Below are 25,115 nucleotides of genomic sequence, written 5' to 3' on the forward strand. Positions count from 1 at the left end.
TATATTTTTTTTTTGTCGGTGGGTTGACTTTATGCTTGTCATTTGTCGATTGATGCCCTCTTGTCCCAGTGCCGCTATCCCCTCGCCCCGCAGTCCGTCGTTTTCAGCTCTAACGCTCGTCCCCGTTTTTCTCTTTGCAGACTGCGCAGCATGGCTTTCCCAGCAAGCCTTCAGCGCTGGCGTACGACCCGACTCTCAGCCTCATGGCCATCGGCACCAAGTCAGGAGCCATCAATGTGTATCCTTTTCTCACATGAACAGCGGAGAGTGGTCAACAGCCAAAGTAAGAGCGTTCCGTCTGCAAGATTAAGTTCGGCAGGCAGAGGACGGCTCCGTTTGCTCTATTTTTAAGCATGATGATTTGGGAATAATGTGTTTGCGTGATTTTAATGAAAGGAGGTCTGGGGTGCTTGGCAAGGCCACCAAAAACCCATTCATGGCTCGTGAAAACGGAAAAGTTTCGATCCTGCCAGGATTCGAACCTGGAATCTTCTGATCCGTAGTCAGACGCGTTATCCATTGCGCCACAGGACCGGTTGAGCGAGCGGGGTGTGAAGGTGCTTCATACATAGGTGAAACCTTTGAGCGCTCATGGCTGCTGAAGTTTTGGCATGGGAAGTGGAGGCTAGCTTTATTTGTGTTTTTACACTTAGAACGCTACTTGATTGCAGAAGAGCAGCGGACACTTGAGACACGCCCGCCTCGGTAACTAGTGGCCCAGAGTCCATAGGCCGGTTGACGTAACGTTGCATGGGACATTGGTTGTGAGCCATGCATTACGGAGTCGCGGGACGCGGGATCGGTTTGTCCTCGGGCCCCAGATTTTTGTGTATCCGGGTGTGATAAGATCAGCGGGTTACAAGTTCTGTTCAAGCCTGACTACTGGTTACCGAACTAGGTATGCCGAGTATGCGGGCGTCCGCCCGCTCAATGCCGACTCTGGTGACCACTGATTGGGTGCCGATCGCCGGCTCTTGGTCGGTGATGCTGATTCAATTTTCTAGCTGCTATGATAAGCAGCTGGTAGTTTTGGGACCGCCCCCTCGCCTTCCCCCAACGCCACTCTGGGTAGGGGTAGGGGCCTTCCTTGTGATAGGGATGAGGACGGCTCCGATGAGGTAGGTAGGTCAGCACCTACCAACTGTGCTGAAAAGCGATGGTGACTGAGTCAAGAGCTCGTCTGTTGAGTCTGAGTCCGTCTGACTCGGCTCGAATAAGTCAGTGGGGTCATCGGGGGTAAGGGCAGGACTGCGACTCTTGCGACTCATGGAGGCACTCCCCTTTGGGTGGTCTGCTTCTGGCCTGGTTTGGTGCGATCTGGTTTGATCTGCCCTTCTGGTCTAGTCAGAAGCCTGATCGGGTCTACCACTGTTTCTCGCTACGCTTTGATCTCGCTCTTCTACCGCCTGCCCCGGTCTTTCGTTGTCCTAATCTTAGGCCGTGCCCCGATCATCGAGACACCGGACATGCCTCTGAGCGAACCCAGTCCCTTACACAGGCGCAGTTGTGCACTTTGCAGCCTCAGACAGGGTCTCCTATACACTATGCCGCTCACCGCCCCAGCTCGGGCCGTCCAGACCGCGTCCCTACTGTCTGTTTATGTTGATGGATTCGTCTGACCTTGGATTTGTCCACCGGCCGACTCGGCTGGTGGACGGGACGGCAGGTCAACAGTGGACGGAAGGAAGGTGGATGGTGGATGGTAGATGGTAGATGGTAGTCTTGGTAAATGGTAGATGTCAGAAAGTAACCGCAGGTTGTTCGAAAAAGACAAACAATATTCGTTAGAATTGTGTTTGTCTTTCTTTTTTTATTATGTGTTGGAAGCTAGAAGGTGGGATGTGGACGGTGATAAGTGGGCAGCGGGCGATGGGCACTGTATGGTGGATCAAGAGGACAGTTGGTAGTTGTAGTTGGTGCTGTGCACCTTGTTGGTGGACAGTGGTTGTAGGATCAAAGCTGGATGAACCGTGTACGGTAGACGCTTAGCATTGCAGGTGTGAATTTCAACAGCTGCGATCAATAATTATGGACGGGCTGGCCGCTGTCAGCGTCCTGTCTTATTTAGAGCTGTGTCGAAAAGGCCTCCAGAGGCCATTCTTATAAAGAAAAAGGACGGAGGGACGGAAGGAAAAAAAGAACTCAATGAATTAAACGATTCCGTCCTTATCGGTTATCATAAAGGTTCCGTCCCTCTACCCCTCCCCCTTCGTTGTTTTGCTAGGATGCGCAGCTGTGCCTCGTTCAGTGGTGATAACGCTCCCAACCTAACCCCACTCTTTCCCTCTCCGTGCCTGGGCTCGCCCCTGCCACCGTGCTGCACCCCGGGAGCCGGTTTGAACAGTGTCCCGTGATCGGACCGCGCTGCCGTGATGGGTCCTCCCCCCACCCCAATCACCCTCCCCTCCCCTCACAGACTGGGGAGTGTCCCTCCACCGGCGGCGCAGGGGCGGGCCCAGCGATAGGTGCCGGGGAGGGTTGATCAGGGGAGTGTCCCTCGGTCCCAGTGATCTTCGGCGCAGAGGCGGACCTAGCGGTAGATGTGGGGAGGATTTGGCGTGTATATTTGACAGTGGTATATCTCTATTCAGTGGGTTCGATGAGGAACGCAACTATCCCTTGTTGGACATTGCTGGATTCTAAACCTGTCACCGTCGCCACCGATTCGACAGGCTTCGATTCTGTTATCGCTGGCGACGGCACTGTTAGGAATGCATACCAACGACTTGTGCAGTAGCGGCGCTGTCCGGGGGCGGTTCAAAACAAGCGGCGGCGACGGACCCCGGTCCTATATCGGTCCTATAGGACGTGTATCGACGAGCGGACTCATCTTGAATCTTGAAATATTGTGGTGGCGAAGGCAGCTAGCAGTGACGCGGTCGCTGTCGCGCTTCAGGCGGGAGGTCTGCCAGCTATCTATGGTCGAGATTGCCCGGCTCAAACGGGCCTGATGGGGAAACGGATGTGTTCAACCAGAAGTCTGTGGTCCGGGGGAGGAACGGCCAAAAAATTAACATGTTGCTGTCCATGTGTAACTTTGGCTCAATGCCTATCACGTAATCCATCTGTAACGTTTTCATGGGGCGTCTCTAGGGCACTGCTGGGGACCGGCGAAGGGGCTCAACTAGCAATTTATTCTGTCTGAGGTATGAAGGACTGGTTGATCGGAGGCTGGTGAATTGGGAGAGGATGGGTCGGCTGTCGTCCTAGTAGAGGCTCCTAGCGGAGCCGCCGCACCGTCCGCCTTCACCGCTCCATGTAGGCGGCCGGCGCTCATGAATGGCAGACCGGTCCTGAGCCCCGAGCCTGTCAGTGGATGAGTCACAGGTGCCGGTCCCAGCGGCGCGGAGGTGCGGCCGCCCCCGCCGCCGCCGCCCGTGCGATGTAATGTCCAGCGGTCGTGAATCGTGAGCTCCGCCCGTGCCGCCCTCCGGTGGTGCCGCCACGCCCCGGAGATGATGGACACTTTGGGAATACTTATGGCGTTCTGCTGGTTATGATGCAATGTGGTCTGTGTCTTTCGTAGAGAGACATGTATTTATCTCATCGGCAATTACCATGAAGCTCTCAGTCCTAAAGCGAGGCCCACGACGGCCAGATTTATGCTTGTACTGTAGATCTCTGGTCTCGATTGGCATTTTCCTCGCTTCGCGACCATTCCCTACCGATACGTTGAAAACAAATGCGCCAGACGTCAGCTTTCGTCTGCCAAAGCACACACCTGCTCATCTCAAAGCCACTGTCTGGCAGAAAGGTGCTAAACTCCACCCCTCCTGAGCCACGTGAGGTGTGGCTCCCTCTCCAGCGCTCACTTTCTCCCTCTGAAGTCTCAGCTAGCCAGGTCCCAGACGGCCGGGTCACTTCTGCTGCCGGCCGCCCCGCTGGCCCTCGGAGAGGTGAAAGGAACAGTGTCCATTCGCGGTGGAATGCATGGCACGACCCGGGCAGATGATTGATGAGTCGAGGTGCAAATTCTCACTTAACAGTGCCCACTTGGCTCCTAAAGTCGCGGGAATGTGATTGATGCCTGCAATACTGGTTCATGCGCAATCTAATGAATGCTTATTGGCTATGCAAATTGGAATCTACCATTATCAGATTGGATGGGAAGCTAATTGCTGGTATGTGATTGCTTCCCATAATGGTCGGTGGTAGATAAAAGCCTTTTCAATGAAGCAGAAATAGCTTGGCAGTTGGCTTGTTAATGTAAAGAATGTAATGAGTCTGCACTCAGCTGCAGATTGGAATTAATAAAAGCTATCCATTTAAGTTACCTGGCTACATTTAGTCCCTCTACCTGGCTCTTCAAACTTTCCCTCCTGCCGCTGACATTTTCTGTAAATGGCCTGGTGGGTGTTTACTGTGAAGCGAAGTCAATTCGGTTTCTGTGGCCCCACAGGCCACAGCCATACCGTGCCGAAATACGGTGTCCCTGAGCTGGCAGAAAGCGCAGCAAATCGGCCGGTCGGGCCCGGGGTGCGCCGCCACTCCCATATAGGTGCGGAGTGTGAACTGAAGGCCCTCACCGCCCCACCCCGGCCGGTGACCTCATCACTAGCCGGTGACGTCATCAGATGGGTGGTGTGACATCACCGCCGACGGACGTGCCACTGTGACGTCACATGGGATTGCTGTGACAGTAGCAGTGGGACTGGGGAGGGATGGGCTAAAAATGGACTATGGCTGATTTAATGCTCTCGGTGGTGCTAAGAAGCATCTGTTACAAACGTACGTCATTCATGATGAAAATGAAATGGCTTGTTTTATTTTTTTGTGGGGCACAGAACGTAACTGGTGAGGCGAAAATATGCCTCAACAAGCCTAGATAAAGCGCGTTCCGGCACATCATTGTTGCAAAGCAAGGGCATCAGTTGACTCTTATTTAAAGGGACCCTTCCACCTTCAAAAAAGTTAATGAATTGGCACGAAAGTGATGTCGCTCGGTTCAGAAAGAGCAAAAACGAATATCTACCAAATCTCATCGAAAAATATTGACCGGTTTTCAAGATATTAGACTTTTACTTTTGTTTACTTTTTGGGATCTCCGCTGTTCCTGGCGACTTTATTTGAAAGTGCGGCATTTGTTGCGCGCAAAGCAGCATATACCACCGCGTGCTACAAAACGTTTTAGTCAAACATTTAAAAATCGTCAGATATCTGCGCTGACGTCACACATTCAGAGGGGTATTCCTATGCATTAACCCCTCTGAATCAAAATGCTGCAATTTTGAAATTCAATATTTCCGATTTAAGGCATTTATCGATGTTGTGAGTGCCGAAACCGGTAATTGTGAACCAGGGACCCCATTTTGGCTATCTCAACTCAAATCTAATGTTAAGGTGGGAGGGTCCCTTTAACCGGAGGAGCAGTGATGCCATTGCAATGGTTTCCTGTTAGTATGTTTGTTTGCATGTTCTATTGCTTGAATTGAACTGTTGTTTGTTTTGGTTGCCGAAGAGGCGATGGTTGTTGTGTTATTCGGCAACCTATTGCATATTGATTGTACAAAATTCAACACAACTCAGGCCAGACCCAGCGTCTAAGTTGCGTAAGAGATTTTACTTGTCATCGAATCTTATCGAGTCATGATATTAGCCCATCTGACTCATGTATGTGACTCTGGTTCAGCGTCCAGTGCCCATACTGTTCAGGCCAGACCGGAAAGGGCGTGTCATTGACTCTATAAATGACCCCACCAGCAGCTGGTCCATTACGGCTCTGGAGCTCCAGCCGGGAGCCGTTAGAGCTATTAGGTGGTAATTTGGCTATTTGTCTCCCTGAACTGGGCGTGGGGGCGCGGGGGAAGGGGCGGGGGGGGGGGCGCTCACCCCTCACGCATGTGCCAGGTGAGGAGGTGGCCGTCAAAACCCCATTTATTGTGTCGGCTCACCATTTCTCACAAACGAGATGAGCTGTGAAGCCTGGGAGCTTCCATCCGAACATTTGTCCCGCTAATTACGCGGAAGGATTAGAACGTAATTAGTCAGCTGAACCACACCGTAAATTTGTGGCGTGGTTTTGGTTAGGTCTGGCAGGGAGCTGCGGCCGTCTCATTTAGGAGCCGTGGCCGTCTCATTTAGCCCAGACAGAGGCTGATAAACGGACGGACAGACAGACAGACAGACGAAATGTTACCACATCAGAGCCGGGCGCCGCGCCGTCTGGTGGCCTGGATTTCCTGACGAGATCTGCCATGGGCCAGGGGACCGACCGCTGCCAGCCCGCCCGACCGGGCGGTGGGTTTCCCAACTTCCGAGTTGTCCGGCCTGCGGGTGTCTGAACCCGCCAGGTAATCACAGACTGCTACTTCTTGTATCTGGTACGACTCACTGTCAATCAGAGACGCTACGCGTTGGTTTCGTGGCGTGGCAGATGCTGTGTATGCCCGGCAAGCTGGTGTAATTCCCTTCCGACTTGGGGGAGGGGGGAGGAGGCATAGCAGAGAAAGATACGTTGTGGAGGGGCGTTCCAGTGACAGCCGGTCATCTGCCATCATCACGTGTGTCCGATGTGACCCACCTACCCGTCTGGTCACATAAACGGGTTCTGTTGAATCTGGCACCGTCTCCCTGTCCGTCTGACCTGACCGCAGCGGCCGGTGCTGTCGTCCCGTCGGACATGGGCCATGTCTGACCCACCTGGCACGGGCTGACCCCCCCCCCCCCCTCCCGGGGAGGGTCCGCTCCCCTGGGGGGAGACACCGCTGTCCTGACTGGCGGGTGTATTTCCTGTCTGACCGGGAGGGGGAATTGAGGGGCAGGATAATTGATTAGAAATATGGCTATGACTATGAGTGCAGCGGCGCGGTGGTGTAGGCAGTAGTTATTGAGAACCGTACAATGATATCGATATTCCTGTGGGTGTTTCAAGCGAAGGCCATGAATTGGACTCCAGGAAGTTTAAATGAGATGCTCGGAAAGTTATGCGCTGAGCGTGAAGCGTATAGAGTTAGCGTGAAGTTGTACTGCTCGATACTTGAAACTTGCGCCATTTAGCGTGATTAATTAAATTAGTGATCTCGTGCCTTGCGAAGTTGTGAGCCTCTGTTGGCCGGTCGTTACTAATTGAACCTCATAAGACAAACCAGCCGGCGTGGGTACCTTTGTAATTCGGCCTTTATAATTCGGCCATCGTTGTAAAACTCTGTCATATTGTACTTTGCAGCCCTGCCGTGTGCCCGTATTAATGCGGCACCACGCACCGTCTGACTCGTGCCGAGGTGGACGGGCCGGTTCACCAGGTCAGATCAGGCCAGATGAGATCCTCACGCACATACGGACATTATACGGACATTTATGCAGTGTTGCGGGTATTTTGTGCACGTGGATGCATTGGCCGCATTGGCATGCATTGATGGGACATTCCGCGTTTTTGGTGAAGGGGTGATAGGCTCCGTCGCCTGACACCTGACGTTACGGGATGACGTCTGACGCTGTGATGGCGTGATGAGTTTTGATGAGAGGCTTCGGAGGCTAGAGCCACTATGTGACTGACGGAGCTTTACTCGTATGCCTCAGTGACTCGCAGACAACGCGTAATGTTAAGAACGCCATGTCAAGGTGTCTCGCTTCTCCGAACCCGATCACCTGATATATTCCCTTGTCATCACTCCATTAATGACCGTTAATGTCACGTGCCTTTAATCTATTGGTCACGCGATGTCAAACGTCCAACAAATAGCTCTCACACCGTCGGTCGCACTGGCCACCCGTACTTTCCACCGTCGGACAGATGAGCTTGCCGAGCGGTCTCGACTGCGACATGAATATTTCTGGAGAGTCGGGTCAGGCAGACGGCCGGACGGCCGGACTCGTGAGAGTACCCGCTGACTGGCGCGGGGGAGCGGTCACGTGACTGACCCCTGACTCCTGACCCGGCCGGATGGTCAGTCGTGAGTGGGAGGAACCGGGCGGCGTGGTGGAAAAGTGGAGAACGACCGCGCTGTGCCTGCCCAGATGAAGCAGCGTCTCTATTACTTGTGGCTGCTCTTTCATGCCAGGAACGTGCTGGATGATTTGAGAGGCTGTGACTCGCTTTAAGTTCTGACAATGTAAAACGTTGTTAAACTACGCGTCAGCCTTTATACAAGTAATTCAGGAACAGCTGTTAATGCAGAGCCATGCAGATCTGTTGCTATTACATATTTTCCCTGTAGCCCGTCCTGTCTTCCTTACATCCATCATCTGTTGCTGTTTTTCTCTCTCATCCACCTAATCTTCTCACACCTCTAACCCTCCTCAGGCCACTCCTGCGTCCCCTCACACTCCAGTTCCTCTTTTGATCAATCCTTTCATCCCTCCCCACTCTCCTTTAGATCAGTCATGGCTGAAAATGGTGCACCACTTACTGAAGATTGAGGGTCCTCGGGGTCCTCAGAAGTGTTGCGGAGGAGGTGAATGTTCTGTCATGCCTGACAGGCTGACATAGAGTGGGTGTAAGCGGGGTCAGAGCGGCAATCCAAGGTTCTCTGCGTTGTGGTGAGTGGGCTGATGGCTGAACAGCGGTGCTGGTTGGGAAGGGTTGGTTCATTGGGGTTGTGTGGGCTGGTTATCTGCGTTGAAGGGAATGGGTGGGTGGGGTTATTGAGTCTCGATATCGGTTGAAGGAGGGTTGGTTCTCCGTGCTGTGTGGGTTGTTTCGTGTAGCTTCACTGAAGTCACGGCTGCTTGACGTGACAATCTGATTCCAATCACAATCCGAAGAGGATTAACTTCAGGGGAAGCTTTGCACTTCCGTCCGTATCATATATCGGATTATTGACCAAGCCGAGCTGTTGAGTTCGGGGTGTCTACCGTTGCACGATTGTTCAAATGTCAAGAGTCCGTATTGTGCAAATATTTGCTGAGTTTGAACTATGTATGTAGATAGTGTTCACTTATCACTGGATGTCACCTTTCGCGCAAATCGGTTGATAGTTGATCAATGCCAGACCGCATATTTCGTAGTACTGAAGTTCCAGCTGTTCCTTTCTCATGTGAATTCACCTTCTGCGGCCGCTTTACAACGACCAACTCTAACTGCACAACTCTGTAAGCCATTACCCACCCGGAGGCCAAGCTGGCCCGGCCAGGGCCGGGCTCAGGTTTATAAATACCATTACCTCGCCGGGCTCTGTCGGCGCCGACTGACGTATGACGTCATTGGACCAAAATACACGGTAAGACCGTCCCGGCTCGTATCCGCAGCAGCGTCACTGTCTGCCCTCCCCCGGGTCCCATCTAGCTACGTCAAAACCGTCTCTGACCCACCCCGCACCGTCTCGTCGTCGCCTTTCGCAGCGGGTGGCGGTTCGGGTTCGTGCGCTTGCTGGTTCTTGGAAAGGTCTCTCCTTTTACCTGGGTCACAGTGAGCTATATCGACCGCTCCATCCAGGTCGTCGTGGCCTGGCTAGTCGTAGTCGGAATCGCTGCAGGGGGTATCAGATTATCTCGGAGAAATGCGTCTGATAGAATGAATGGGGGTAACGGGGATTGCGAGACTTAGTGGAAGTCTGAAGAGCTGTTTTGTGTCGGCTTGGGAAGGCTTCCAGAGCCCATAGATAATGCAATTCAATGCGATGCGCATCGTCTCATGCTGGATTAATTAGGATTGTTGGAATTACATATGAGATTTACCGCAAAGCTCCATGTAATGCTGGCACAAGGAGATCATTGACAGTGCGTTTTCTCGAAGCAGCTCTAACGCTGCCTCAAACCATAGAGACTGTGGGTCCCGACTGTGAAAACCTGTTAACCAATTTGTCCAGTGGACTGGACAGTGAGACCACACCTGCCGATCGTGTCGTGCGATACCCAGTCCGAATTAGATCGGTTTGTTTCCCATAATCTCATTCTCAGGCCTCGCGCGTGGGCGAACGGTAAAAAAGTACCCCTGTCTCGGGCGGAAACACGCGAGCGGGGGCGAACAATTTCCGACCCTCGTTTTTAACTGCTGTGCTATTATGGGCCTCCGTTTGGATTCTACCCAAGCATCTGGGGCGTCCTACAACCCAACTAGGGCAGGAGTGTGCATTTGCCACTCGATTACATCTGGTTTCAGTTTCATTTGTAGCAGCTGTCAAGTGTGCTAAACTTAAGTAACAGCGCCTAGAACTGTCAAAAATTTTCAAAGCAGGCTTTATTTCTCTATCATAGATATTAGAGTTGCAAAGTTTTCCCCAAAGGTTGCTACCGGCACCGCCCCGCCCCACAAAAATTTTCTGGGATACCGGCATGCTACCACGCCCCAAGCCAAAAAACCGCCAAATTACCGGCATACCAAAAAAACCGCATTCTTGATTCTAGCTTACCCCTACAAAAGATGCCACATTTTGGCTGTTTCAGTAGTTGTCCCACCCAGCAGCTATCAATTGTCCAACCACAAATACCAGCAGGCTGATTTTGGCTGAGTTGGCCCCACAAATACCCACAATTTTGAAACTCAATTCCAGTCTATAACTTAAAATATCACCTGTAATCAAAGAGGTATTGCCAACAAAAAAACTTACACATTCATCAAAAAGGCAAGGGCAAAAAGAACTTGAGTTACTGAAATGTGTTTCTGAAGACTGGACAGTGAGCAGTAGGTAATCACATTTACATTTCACAGGTGTTCTACTTTTCCACATTCTCCTAAAATGTTGCAGGCTTTTGCCAAACGTTGCCAAATGTTTGAAATCTAGTTGGTCAACAAGTACAGATTCAGCCATCTTCCTGACTGAGGAAGCGAAATCAACATCTACTGTTTCCTAGTTCACTATGGCTTGCTGGTTCGTGAATAAGATACGAATCATGTAAAAAATGTGTTAATAACTCACTGGTCCTGAGGACAGTTACCAAATAATACGTATAAAAACGATATCTTCCATCCTCTCCAACCTCAAACAGGAACAAACACATTACACACAAGGCTATCATTTCGAAACAGATGCGCCATAACAGAGGCTTTTAACCAGCGGATTAAAACACTGCAAAAAAGTTTTACGACTGCAAGCCACTGCATCGCGAATGATTAATACTGATAAAAATTATCCAACACAATATTAAATTATAATGAAATCAACATTGTGAGTGTAATTAACTACAAGAAAATTCATTTCTCTTCAGTTATTTAACCGAAATGGTATATGGATAAATATTACCTAGGTACGTCATCAGATTGCATCCATTCATTAGGGAGAGAGAATCTTAAAAGCAAATCCTTGGTTGTCTAATTATTTTTTGTGCCACTTTGCGTCAGTTTTGCCTGCATGATGTGTTTTCTTGTAAAGATAAGACAAAATGCCAGTTCAAATCCATTTTCATTTAATTAGGGGACCAAAGTCAGGCTCAGGGCTACCTAACACCTGCCTTTTCAGCTGGATTTTCAGTGTCAAATTAATTGTAGAGTTCCTCAGACCACATCTCATGAGCTCAGGACTCAAGGCCAGTTTCCAAACAATGTGTTTTTTGGTGTTTTGATTCTGCCTTTTCCCCTAGGGAATGTTGTCATGAACATTTATTTATTTTATTGTGTTATATGTCTTACCCAAGTATTACCTACCATTAGACTTACTAATTGATCGTGCTTTTGCGACATGAATGAGTATTCTTCCTTTTACAGACCACAGTAGATTCTTGACAATTCTAATTATAACCAAGCCTATGAAATGCTGAGGTCCATGTGTTACCCCTACCCTTAGCAATGGAACTTCTACCATAAAATGTATCTTGCAGTGGCTAATATTGCTGTTATTACAATTTGAGAGCCTCTTAGTGTCCAAACTTTGAATCATATGCTGATATTTTTTTGCACAAAATCAAAAATACCGGCATGCTACCGGCAAGACATGCCAGATACCACGAAAAAACCTGCGGTAGTGAAAAATTACCGGCATGCCGGTAGTGCGGTAGGGAAATTTTGCAACTCTAATAGATATCCAAATGAACGTCCGTACGGTTATGCCTCCCTTCCGTTCCCGAGTTCCATTCAGCCTGCTCCAACCAATGACGTAGCCATAGAAAACTGGTGCACGGGGACCGGCGGATTCATTTACCATTCTATGTGCGCCGTGGCCGTGCTCACTCAGCCCGGCGTGCTCTGGCCGTGCTCGCAGACCGGGCTCGATGTCCAGGGCCGCGTGCGGCGTAGGTACGCCGGAATCCGGTCGTGCACGGCCGGCGTGCACCGGAGCCGGTTACAGTGGCTCGTCATGGCCTCCCCCCCCCCCCCCCTCCCCACGTGGGGCCCGCGCGGGGGCGGGCTAGTTCCGGCCGCTTTTGATGAACGCTTTTTTGACAGTCGACAGACGCTTGTGCGGATGGTTTTAAAGGTCGGCAATGAGCGATGTGTGAATACACGTGATATGTATGACAGGCGGCAGTGACAAGCGTTGTGGTACGCCCGCTTTGGTAGAAAAGAATGGGTGAGGTTGGGCGCTTTCGTGATGATGTAAAGGCGGGGGCTGGGTGGTGTGGGCGGAGGCGGACCCTGTGTCCCAATTGCTACCGCTGCCACTACCACCACTACCGCTACCGCCAATGTAACCGCCCCTGCTACCACCGCTACCGCTACCAACATTATCGTGGTTGTACCGTCCGTCTGTTAGCACGCGATCGCACCGGCGTCTGTCTGTGAAAAAGGCACGTAAAACGGGCCTAATTTTTGCACCGACGCAAAAACACGGCCCACCCGTCAGGTGGGCGCTGCTGTTTGGGCGGTGGGGAGGGGAGGGAGGGGATGGTTTTTAGACCGGTGGTGTTTGGTGTGCCGTGGCTCAAAGCTTCTCTGGGACACCCATAGGTCATTCTCTTCTAGTTCAGCCGCCGTGCCAGCCCATTTTATCCAGTAATAGTTCTACAACCTAGTTTTCGCAACCCCGCTGCTGGTCCTCCTGATGCGCTGTGACTGCCCTGTTCGACTTTTTTACGACTTTACAGACCACCATCGTATATTTCCCAATGGTGTACTTTTTACATCGTTTAGGAGCACCTGTAATGATGTTGATGATGACAAAAAAGGGTAGTCGCGTCAATCTACTGATACATGTCAATATCACGATCCAATGAACATAAAATGGTTGGTAAAACATTTTATATCTACGTCTGAGACGTCGGGCAGCTTATAACACAATATGACAGACAGGCAACCTTCAGCCGGTGCTGTCAAATGCTATCCAATTCTCTTGGTTAGATTGGTCCTAGGAGTGACAAGCCTCAGGTTTGAGCGAGGGGGAGGGAGGGGTGAAGCGGTGCCTCAGGTGGCCACCGCCGTCGATTCGACCTGGCGTGGTCGATACCTGTCGATTCGCCCGGCGTGGTCGATACGTTCACGCCACTGTTGTTAGGGGTGGGTGGTCTCGGTGGAGTTACATGGCCCCTGTCGGACGTTGACCTCTCGTGCTGGGGTGGAAAAATCGTCTGACATTGAGAAGAGATAGAACTAGGCGGCACGGGTATGGGAAAGGACGGTTACTTTGCCGTACGGATGTGAGCTGTGCGTATACTGTTATGCGGTACTGTATGGGGTGGGTATACTGGGTGGGGTGGTTTCTCTACTTGACGATACAATAGCTGGAAAGGCACTGTATTTTCTAGACAGTACGGTATACATAAAGTGGCTCTCCGCGTGCCGTGGCCCTCTGGCTTGGCAGTTATGTCTGTCAAGCTGCGAGGACAACCACCAGCTGTCCCAACACACAGTTTGTTTTTCTGTTCCTGCCTGAGTTATTCTCGACAAACTACCGCAAACATTGCTAATGCAGAATTATCGGTCCATCCGCGCCACACGCTTTCCTGGTAATCAATTGATCGCACTGAACGGTGATCACTAATCAATATCATGTATCGTACGCTCTTTTGAGCAGTTACCTATAGTCTTCCGCCCCGTTAGTAACCGGTGATTTATCAAAGTCGCTTTGTGATCGCCCATTTATCGATATCTTCCGCTTGTGACTGGCTGTTTACCGTAATCCCCTAGTGACCAGTGCCGCCTCTGGTAACTGGCAATTTATCGCAATTCCCTAGGCTGCCAGGCTATGCCGCTATTTATCACCGCGCGGTGTCCCTAGTTTCCCCGTCGGGTCCGCCTAGTTCCGTCCGTCGTTCTCAGCAGGATTACGATGCCTCAATCGGCAGTTATTTTTTGCCGACTCTGTCCATTTCCACTGACATTTGCTGCTCGTGTAACTCGCCCCGCTGATCGTATAAAGCCGATTATGTAGCTGACTCAGTCGTATTTTTATTTGCCACCTACGGGTAGTGAGTGACGTCGGAGTTTTTTTTTTTTTTTACCCCGGCCGTTTCACAAACAAACTAGCCAGGTCGGTCGCGCAGTGAGTCGTTATGTAATAACGTAACGGTGTTCGTTGTGCATGATGTGGGCTACGTCACGGTTATTACTTGATGCACCATGTGCACCGATGCAGTGTGCTGGGTGGCGTTGTAACGGGGTTTCTTCGCCTTTCGCGGACATTAGGGTGATGCAAATGTGGATTGATAGGAAAATGCTTTTACTTGTGCTACATGACGTGGAACGCTGAAAACCCATTTTATGGATGTATTCCTAAATATATGATATGATGATGATATGATGATTTTCCTGGGGTATCATGCGAAAACAAGTAATAGTGGCAAATGTAGTGGTGAGAATGTTACGGACTTTAGCCTGATGTTTGTTGCTATCTTGGTGCAGTTTTTGATTGAAGAAAAGCCTCGTGACTTTTATATGTTGCAATGGTGTTAGGCTGACGTGATATAAATCCACTTTCTGTATATGGTAGTGCCCAACCCCCACTGTCGAGTCCTTCCCTACTGCCTCTGCGTTAGTCACTGCAAGTTCGCGTGCACCGTATAGCGGGCATGGAGTAACTAGTGTCAGTGCCTCCCCCTCCCTTCCCAGGGACTGGTGGTGGTCAGGTGGAGCCTATTTCTGCCCGGTTTACCTCCACTGTAAACACAGACCCGGTCCCAGTCTGTCGGGGTAAACTACAGAGGCGGCCGGCACGGAACATGGCTGGGGTGGGCTGACGACGAAACTGACTGATAGAACGAATATAAAGAAAAGGACGATTCGAAGAAACATTGGATTTATGAGTTACAATCAATCACGATCGCACAGTTGAAGGGTGGCGTAAGGCAGCAAATCTGATTCTTTTTTCGGCTGTTCACTCGTCATTCACTGTCTTGCTGACCGATTGTATGGCCGTGCTCTTCGCAGACCCTAATGCTTTGCTGTCCAGTGTCCATTGTCATACCGCAATGCTCTATATAAGCCATACTGTCGTGCTCTTTATTGGCTTTGCCCCCCTGTTCTCTCGTGCCTAGACTGTGGATAGTTTCCTACTGTGGCACTGTCATACTATACCACAGTGGGTCATTCTACCTTACTGTCGTGCCCCATATTGGCTTTACCGCCCTGCCGGCCGTTCCACTAAGCCCCGCCGTGCCTGGCCGGTGGACAGTTTCCCACGCGGCGGTACCTCCAGCCGGTGGTCACGAATCACGACTGGTAACCGGAGTGGCGTGGGACTCGACGGACGCTGTCTGTGACGTGCTGACGTGTAGGCCGGTGACGTGGTGACAGACTGACGTGTAGACCCAGTGACGGGCTGATGTGACGGGTTCTGATATAGTGATGCGACCGTGATGTCTGATGTTACGCCAAAACAAGGCTCACAATGTGTCAATGGTGAGGGTGGCATTGGCGTATTGATATCGTCCTCACTCAGGTCCTTAAGCCCGTTGGTCGCTTGTTTCCTTGGTAGCTTGTTCCCTTGGCTGCGTTCCTGTCCTGCCGCTGTGCCGCGCCTAGTCGGTGCTTGTGGCTGTGCTTGTGGTTGCTAGGGAGTCAGACCGACGTGCCTCTGCAACCGCCACTGCCACAGCACTTGTGACATCTGTGACACATAAGTGATACGTCATTGACACAGTAGTGACACACGGTCCCAGTACACACACGGGTGTGCCACAGGCGGCCACAGCTGTGTCGGAGTCGGCGCCGCCTGGGGACAGGTGGTCGGGTGGGCCACGCCCCTGTCACCCCACCCCACGCCCCTGCCGCTCCACCCCATCCCTGCCTACTTCGGTCTCTGCCCCATCCCTCCCTGTCCTCCGTAGAAATGCTCATCATTTGCCGATGCTCCTGGCACGGCCGTAGACTTGCCCTGTCTGGGTTGCTGATGTTCCAAAAATAATGGAATGTGGATGGAATAATGTGGATGGAATGGAATAATGGATGTACAAAATAATGGGATGCTGGAGCTGGTAGCGAGGTAGTTCCGGGCGTGCGTTAGGTAGAGTTGCGTGGTCACTAGCCTTTCACTCGTATGCATCTATAAGCGTGGCCATGTTTCTATTGTAGCTCAGTTTGAACAGATGGAGTTCGTAGGAGCCTTACGTCTCCAATCCCTGATTTTCGTTGAGTTTCGAAGGCGGCTGCAGACTGCAAAGCGGGTGAATGTCCCGGCGTTTGGACCAAACGGCAGGTCACAGCGCTGCTGAGTCATGGTGGTGCTGAACTCTAGCCGTCTGGTCAAACCGCCGTGGTTTTCCTGCAGTATTGGTCAACAGCTGTGGCAACTCAGCGGTGTGAAGCAGCTGGTGACAGCTGACGGCAGCTGCTTGGAGTTCATGACGGCTGTTGGCAGCCAATGGGAACTGCTGGTAGTTGGGAGCAGCTTACAGAAGTTCGTGACAGCAAACGCCAGCTTGCGGCAGCTGTTGGGGTCTCACCTGATTTGGTGGCGGCTCATGATTAGTTTACGGTAGCTGATGGCAGCGGGAAGCAACGCCAGTTCGCAGCCTCAGGCTCCGCGTCGCAGCCTCACTACCTGTGTGGGGAGTTGAACTGACCGCGGTGGTCCAAGGTCAGACTGCAACGAACCCAGACCCCGGCAAACGGCACGCTCCTATCCTGCTCGTGACCCAAGCCGCTGACGGTTCGCCGAGACGGAGACGGAGAAAGGGTAGGAGTAAAGTCGGGTCAAGAATCCGAACAAAGCCCCTTGGGCAAAAGCCAAAAGTACCCGAGGACATATCTGGGACTTGGTGCTTTGCTGACTAACCAGTCCTGTTATGTCAGGTATGGAGCTGTGTGAAAACTGAGCGTGGTCGCTACTGGCTTTCATTGTGTTCATCATTGTGACGCCTGTAAACCCAATCATTGGCTTGGACGTCGCTTGCCGTGTGCGAAAGAGACCTTATAGGACTGGGACTGGTTTCCTAGACTCGGCAGCCGCGACCAGCGTGATACCCGCTCCGTCACGACCCGACCCGCGGACGTGACAGCTATGACGTCACGTTACGTGGCGTCTCGCGGCGTGCCCGGCGGAGCGTGACGCCACGCGCGCCGTGACGGCCACTGCCCCCGTGACGCGGCGTGACGGTGACGCTCCCCCATCCCCCCCCCCCCCGCCGCGGCGGACGGACGCACTGGGATCTCGTTTCCGGCTCATAGAAGCCACACATACACATTCTGCTGTTGGTCGAATTAGGCACGGAGTGCATCCCATTCCGTAGACGACTTGCAGGAGGTTATTTGAAAAGGGCATTAGCTTCTTCCTGTTCACATTTTATGTTTCCGTTTGTGGTGGTCTTTAAACCAAGTTACCAGCAACAAGCCGCTTAGGGTGGCTCGGTGTCTTATCCTCCCTGATTGTTGCGTATGATGGCGATTTCCTGTTCTGCTATTTTTCGTCGTGCTCGTACCTACTACCTACGCCTTTTTGACACAGCTGCGAGGACTTTTTTAGGTGATGCTCCCTTAGCTGATGCCTGGACGAAGGTTTCGTAGAATTGGGCGGTGATGGGCATTGTGCCTGCATTCATAAGTTGAATACAGTGCCTGTCTTCGTAAATAAGGTACCTACAGCATGCCGGCCTCCACAAGTCTGGTGCAACGCCCGCAACACTGTTCAGCCTGCCGTTCCGAGTTCACTGCTGTGGTTGGCTCTGCTACCCTGTTTACCTGGCTCTACACCTGCCCAACCCTCGGCGATACCCTATCTGACGGCTTACGTTACCGGCTAGGTGTTGGCGCCACGCCCAGCGTTTTCAGTTAGCCACGCTATCGATATCCGCGCCTATATGAACGCTCTTGTGAAAATCACCTCCCCATCGTGTGGAGATCACCCAAACACGGCGGATTTTAGAGCCGCGCTCGGGGTGTTGGCAGCCACTAGAAGGGGGTCACAGGGTCAATATTTGCCGTGTCGGCCGATTGCGCAGCTGGGTTTCGTCGGAACGGGGAGCGTCTATGGGATAAACATCCTTTGGAGCCGGCGCGCCGCTCGATTGGGGCGTTATCTTCGAGCGTGTGGGGAGTATTGGATGGGGTGTTAGGTGTGGTGGATGCAGGTGTCGGGCTTTTCACTCGGCGGCAGGGCAGAGTCATATCGTTGGATTTAAACGTCGGCGTGCCCACTGTCCAGCTGCCTCAAGGCTCGGGACTTTTGACGTAAGGCTTGTCAGGATGGCCGAGGTCCTGGTCAAATGATAAAATGGTATTCGCTTTGTAACTTAGAAATGGAGCATAGCTAGCTGGCTCATGCATCGGTCACTTTCGATGCCGGGCCACTAAGTGACTCGGGTCATCGCAATGTTGGCCGTGGGTCCACGTTGCCGTCTTGGAATCACCAGCCATTTATTTGTCATCCAACTCTGGCTGGCCGATGGGTCTCAAAGCTCTCAAACTCTCAAAGCCTGACCACGGACCGCGGAAAATATGTACATGGCTTGTTTCTAGCTCGAAGCCTGCATGACCGCGGACCGCTGTTGAGGAGTCTGCGGCCGTCTCGTCGGACCGGGGACCGGCTCTCGGCTCGGGCCACCCCGGCCGGCGGCCCTCAAGGCCACGGCGGCGGGCCGGGCGCCGGGCGGCTGTGTTATGGGCAGCTACTGGCACTCCACTGTTGGCTGGCTTCGTGGACCCGCCCACACCGCCGCCGCAGGGGAGAGGAGGAGAAACGAAAGGAAGGGGCTGGAGTTGTTGATGATGCAACTGGGGATCCAGCCAGGGGCGGGAGGCAACCGCCGTGCCTACATTTCGATTCTGTTCATAGATTGCTTTGGACTTAGTGCTGAAAATCTTGTTTTTGAGATTCGAGGGTGCCCTTTCATTTGCTGGGTCCCCCAACTTCAGCTACAGGAACGGCGTTGTAGAAAACCTACCCTGTTGTAACGTCAGGATAGAAACGTTCACTGACGCTGAGCACATCCTCTTCCACAGCCTAGTTAGTTCACAGAGGAGCTTGTCCTGAGCCGTCGACAAGGCCCTCGCTAGTTTCGGCAGACGGTCTCAGCCGCGCACCGGCCTGCCACGCCCACCTGACCTCCCCCTCCCTCTCCCAGCCCTCCCCCATGGCCGGATCGCGGCCTCATCTCGCGAGTCCCAGAGGCTCTCAAAATTTGTCCTCCGTACGCTGTGAGACCTGGCCAGCGGTGTGTAGATTGAGAGCCACACAGGTGTGAATAATGAATTTGCTAGTTGGGAGCGTCTAGCCGCCTGGTGGTGGTAGTTTGAACTAACGTCGGATGGCGGTGGCCCCTCTGGCTCGTCTACTAATGAATCACCGAGGTTCTGATGAGATTGGCGACGAGTCTGCGTGTTTCAGGTGTCAGCTCGTCAAACTACGTATCTAGCGACCCGTCAGAGGTGTCAGATGACGTAATGGATGACGTCGCTACTCATCATTCGACCCAAATTTATTTGTTTTGTTGCGAAAAAATCTACGCCACATTTTAAAAACGTGATGTTTATTTGATCCATCAATTTATCGGCTCCCAGTTAGAAACAGGGAGTAATTTTTTAAATTATGACAGTCACCATGGCGTCAGGTCCGCACTGCTATCAGCTGTCATATCGATCCCGATCAGAGACGACTGTCACCTGTATCAGCTGTGTCGGGCTGAGCTGACTGGTGTCAGGCGGTTTCAGCTCTGTGTAAGCTGTGACAGCTCTGTCGGGTGGACCAATGTAACCAAGCGACCGGTAATGGTGGTCGCTGCGCAGCCAAAAAATATTCACCCCAGGTATCAATGCGCACCATTAACTGATATACGTGGGGTATAGCCGCCCCGCTGGGGTCGCTGGGGCCCATAACCTCTGTCTGATAGGAGGGGGAGGAGGGTGCTGGCCCGTGCCGTCGACAGGCCAAATGTTTACAGACGCCCACCAGACGAACCCGCCTGTCTGTCTGTCTGTGTGTCTGTCTGTGTGTCTGTCTAGTTGCCTCTGTCTATGGCGGCGACAGGCCGGTGACTCAGCGATAAGCGATGGCCCGTCCCGCCGCCTACGACCGGTGTTGTCACTTTCACGACGCTTGTTTTGCGAGCTTTTGGTGGAATAACTGGCGATTTGCTAATTTTAGAGGTTCAACAAAATCATACGTCATCATCATGCGTTAACTATATACTTGATGATGAATGCAATCCGTCAAAAATGTACCTGCATTGGTGAGCAATATAGGTGCAATGTCATCTAACAGCTAATGTCGCTTCACATCTAACGTCCCCAAAGTTTGTCTTCCAAAGCCACTGATCCACCCCGTCCAGACTCCAATCCCTCCCATGTCTCCACTCCCTTCTCTCCCCTCCGTGCCGGTCATGTTTGTCCAATTTCGGTAAACAATGACCTCAGAGGAGCCGGCGTGGTGCCAGTCGAGTTCGTGACTTTATCCTCTCTCCTCTCTCCGCTCTCCTCCTCTGCTCTCTCATCCCATCCCACCGTCTGATGGGCGCCTTTGAGGATACGTGTACCATATACAGGCAATGGTAAACAGTATTTACGGCAATTTGTTGCATGAGTTGGAGTTGTTGCATGCGATCGAAACCGTGTAATGCATGGGCACGGACAGGACGTACGGTTACGCGTGAAGGACAACCAACACAACACACAACAACACTCAACATATAAACACGAAGTCAACATCAACAGTCGTTTAATATTCTTATGAAATGCTTTATTGATGGCATTGATGGCACGCATACTCTTGTTGGGAGGTTATGTGCTGCTCCGACAAAGTCACTCATGCTCACAGCTGGTCAGAAGGTTGGTCACTATTCAGCCCACACTCCCTCTGCCTCTCCAGGCCAGTCCATCAGCGGCAGTTAGAGCGGCTCACCCGTACCCAGCGGGCCCATTTCGCGGGCATTTCGTTAATTGAACGCTGAGTGGAGTGGTCTGTCTCGCACTGAGACGCTTGGAGAAGGAGGTCAGGCGTGTGTTTCATGGTGAGAGGTGGGGTGGGGTTATCAGCTGACCTGGAGGTGTGGCAGCTGGATCCTGTCGAGGCTAGCTTCTACACAGGTGTTTGGGGAAAAGGAAGGGGGAGTTGGCCTGGAGGTGGATGCTAGGTTAGGAGAGGAAGAGGCTGGTCTATGGGAATGAGGCAATGGGGTGGCTGGGGAAAAGGGAAGATGACTTCAGGCGTTGGGCAGGTGCAGTGTGGTGGCTTACTTTGGAGGGAGTCGAGAGTCTGTCTTTAGATGGGGCAGTGAGATAGCACGGATGCTGGAGAGGGAATACTGCGGCTGGGGTATTGAGCTGACTTGGGAGGTAACTAGAGACTGTTTGTGGATGGCCGTTCTGGGCAGGGAGGGACCAGATGTCGGCCTTACGAAAGGCAGAGGTCACGACCGGCTGACGTAACCCGCCGATAGTCCGCCCCTACTGCCTCCGCCAGGCCGGCACGACTGGCCCTACGGACACGGAGATGAAACGCCCCGACCAGCCGCGGCAGAATTCCGGTATATGAATATGGAATAGAGGCTGACAACGCTCTTGGATACGATGGTGACTCACGGACAACTTGGTTTACTAGAACGTGGGTGCTCCCTGGTTTTCTCACTTTGCCTTCCCCCGCCGGTGTCGGGTCGTGGATCTCCAGGGGTCTCCGGAGGACTCCCATGGTCCCTGTAAAAGTCAGTTGACACCGGAGACTCACGGTCCCAAGGGAGCCAGCCGCCGCGATCCGCTCCTTTCCACAGCAGCGCCCGGCCTGAACCGAACCCTCTCGATCGTTTTCCATCCAATCTACGAACAATCGCCTCCCTCCCATCTCAGATTGGACTGGCCGCGAGCCGAGATTGTAGCAGCAGCGTCGAATTCGGCCACAAAAAGTGCCCGAGACGGAGCACGCAGGCAGCGCTTTCTCCCTCCATCGTGAAGTGGTTGAGATTGCGGCACCGCGGTGTTGCAGTAACACATGTGCGCGAGAAAACGTGCAGTTTGTCAGTGTTTACGTGCGGGTCGGGGTGAATTTTTAGACGGGGAATCTGAATGGGGTTGAGGTCACACCGACCAGCATTGGCCAATGAGTTTTCTAAACGAGGGATCATTTCCTCATAACCTTACAACTGTGATACAATTGTGGGTGTGCAAATCGCATGCGTTGTGTGTTGCGATTCCTTGATGAGAACGGAAAATCGTGTACTGATACCGATGATTGCGCAATGCGCATTCAAAACAGTGGCCGGTTCAATCTAGCTTGGTCTGGCTGGGTGCGTGAATCACAACTATTTACTGTTGAACAATGCTGTTCGTTCCGTTGTATACGTAAATAATACAGCTGGGCTGATGCACCTAAGCTTATAACATGTTTTTGTCCTGGTTATTGCTGGGAGCCTACCTGTTTTCTATGCTGATGTGCATTACCGTGTTATACAACTGCGAATGCCTGCGAAGGCCTCATTTCCTTAACCAGCTCTTATACAGTTACGGACAGCCTGGAGTGGAATTCTACGGACAGCACAAGAACGTGGAGTCTGCCGTACGACAGATCATCTTCCTGCCCAACCAGGTGAGATTGTGGGCCGAGCGGGACGGCAGGATCATAGAGATGTTGAACCGTGAGGGATGTAGAAGGTGGCTTGTCGTTGAACGAGCTGTGGATGTGTGCAAGGATGATGTGGGCCGGGTCTTAGTTGTCTGTTTTGGTGATGTGGGCATGACCCGTTGTTTCCCATTGTTACTATTTTATCGATTAATCGATTTTTAAACCACGTACTTTTTACCCATAGGCACAACATCGTCATTAGTTATTTCTCAGTCATTTTGTTCTATCAAGGTGTATTGTGTTTTGTGTTGATCCCGGTAATAACGGAGACGGAGTATATTCCCCTCTATTGTTCCCTCACCCCCCCTCCCCCAATCATTCAAAATCCTCCCACCCGCTTTTCTCGCTGTCACCCCGTCCAACGTCTAACCGTGTAACTTGGTGTTTGATACCAGCGGAGACCTCAGGCTTGGTCCAAACAGAAGGCATATCGTCCACTGGTGACCGTGAGTGATAGTGACCCGCAGCTAGGTAGCACCAGTAACACGCCCATGACCTGACCTGACCTCGGCTAACCTGACGTGACCTGGCTGAGGGGTTCGGATTAGGGCTGTATTGGCCCTTCACCTTGAAGTGTGCTCTGATGCAGGTTCCTAACCTTTACACAACATTGAGTTGTTTTGCAGAACATTAGAGCTACTAGTGGCTACTCTAAAAGTCTTTCTTTTAGAGTGTCTTTACGAAGTGTGCAGGTTTGTTATGCGTGTGTTCGTAATTCGTGTGCGTGTCGGGAATTTATTATGACTACAGTGGTTTTCTTTCCATGCGCATTTCTTTCTATACGTTTTAATTCTTTCCACACGTCTAATATTTTGCGTGCTGTTCTGTGTGTGTGTGTTTGGTAGCTGATTCGGGTATATCCCTCAGTGTTCCGAATGATTGATCCACCACACGTGCCAACGCCCCTGAGGAATACCAATTAATAATTAATTGCCGAATCTCATGAAAATTCAAACTAGTTCCCAAAAGTTGAAGTGCTTGTTTATTTTTAAAACAAGCGTTAACGGGACGGCAGCCACTCAGGCGATGGCCCATGGCCTAGAAACATTTTTTGAAGGAAATGTATAGTAAAGTTGACTTTAGGCAAGTAACATTGTTGTAGCGCTGCATTCGTTCTATGTTGCAAGAGTTTTACCATTTATTACACACAATTTCATTTCTACATTTGATGTGGACCCCAGAAGACGGTAGCCTAATTCCTCCCTGCCAAGCAAAACCCGATAAATATCTCGCAGACCAAAGGGAAGACGCCCACTGAACATGTGCCGGGAAAACACGGTGTTAGATCACCGGCTGGCAGCCGCTGCTGCCAAAGTGGTCCTACCCCCCCCCCCCCCCGGGGGGCAGAACGGTGCCGCGGGGAGAGGAGGGAGAGGGTCCCATTAGCCGAGTTCACTACCGAGTTAGCCGTGCCTGCCACTTTGTAACCAGCTGGGGTGCTGGGAAATCTTATTCGCCTGTTGACAGTTTTTTAGTTCGCCAACTAGCGGGAAGGGCAATCTACATGTACGAATAAATAGTTCCAGTAGGTATCTGTAATTTCTATTTTGACACCTAGGCAAGCTTTTTAAGTTATGTTCCTCCGCCGAGCCACTCTTTCCAAAGAAAATGCAATGCTCGGTCGTTCCCTCAATCCAAATAACGGCATTAATTAGCGGACATAGATTTAAAGGTTTCGTAGTTCGTTTCTGTGTGTTCACTGTGTTTAGAGCGTGTGTGCTGTGACTTCACTGTGACTCGGTACATTTAACCCGAGAGCACCTGTGTAGCTAGTAACACCGTGTCCCCACTAATAGCGCCCGGTCGCCGGAATGGTTGCTGGGCCCTCACAATGCAGCCAAATACTGTGTGTGTTTGTGTTTGTGTGTGTGACCTCACCGTGTTTATGTTATGCGCCGCGCTGTTCTGTAGTCTGCCATCCATCCAAAGTGCCAGCGCGTACCGTTTCGCTGACGTCTAGCTAACTGGGTCTCTGTTTTTGCACGCGCCCCAGACGGGCGGCACGGTTCTCTGAGCTGCATAGTTTCGCGAGAAGAGAACGTAGGGCTGACAGACACCGCCCAGACCCCCCCCCCCCCCAATGCCTCTCCGCCCCCCCCCCGCCCGCTCGTGTCCCTTCCTCTCCGCCGCGGCGGTCAGCCAAGCGATGTCGTCATCTCCCCCCTCCCCTCCCTCCCCACCGCCGTCTGTTTTTGTTCCGTGTCTGCTCCGGTTTTATTTCGTTAGTTATTTCGACCAGACTCGCCCTCCGTTGCCACTAGCCGCCCATAACACGTCGCCCGCGGCCGGTCACGTGCCCTGCCCTGTGGCTCTGCTGTATGGTCA

The 25,115-nt window shown here is 52.0% G+C and overlaps 1 protein-coding gene and 1 non-coding gene across 9 annotated transcripts in view; one reads left to right on the top strand and one right to left on the bottom strand.

Annotated features, from left to right (window-relative positions):
* LOC122371549 (lethal(2) giant larvae protein homolog 1-like) overlaps positions 1-25,115 on the top strand; it is a 66,878-nt gene that overhangs the window by 17,524 nt on the left and 24,239 nt on the right. For all 8 annotated transcript variants that reach the window (XM_043347942.1, XM_043347946.1, XM_043347945.1 and 5 more), the window contains exons 3-4: positions 141-238; positions 22,670-22,754. In XM_043347942.1, coding sequence (XP_043203877.1) covers positions 141-238; positions 22,670-22,754 — 183 coding nt within the window. The remainder of the gene's footprint in view (positions 1-140; positions 239-22,669; positions 22,755-25,115) is intronic.
* On the bottom strand, positions 462-534 carry Trnar-acg. The gene has a single exon. It is a non-coding gene; the product is annotated as a tRNA-Arg (tRNA).

The sequence above is a fragment of the Amphibalanus amphitrite genome, unplaced genomic scaffold (genome assembly GCF_019059575.1).
Source record: "Amphibalanus amphitrite isolate SeventyFive unplaced genomic scaffold, NRLGWU_Aamphi_draft 001258F_arrow, whole genome shotgun sequence".
NCBI classification, from domain to species: domain Eukaryota; kingdom Metazoa; phylum Arthropoda; class Thecostraca; order Balanomorpha; family Balanidae; genus Amphibalanus; species Amphibalanus amphitrite.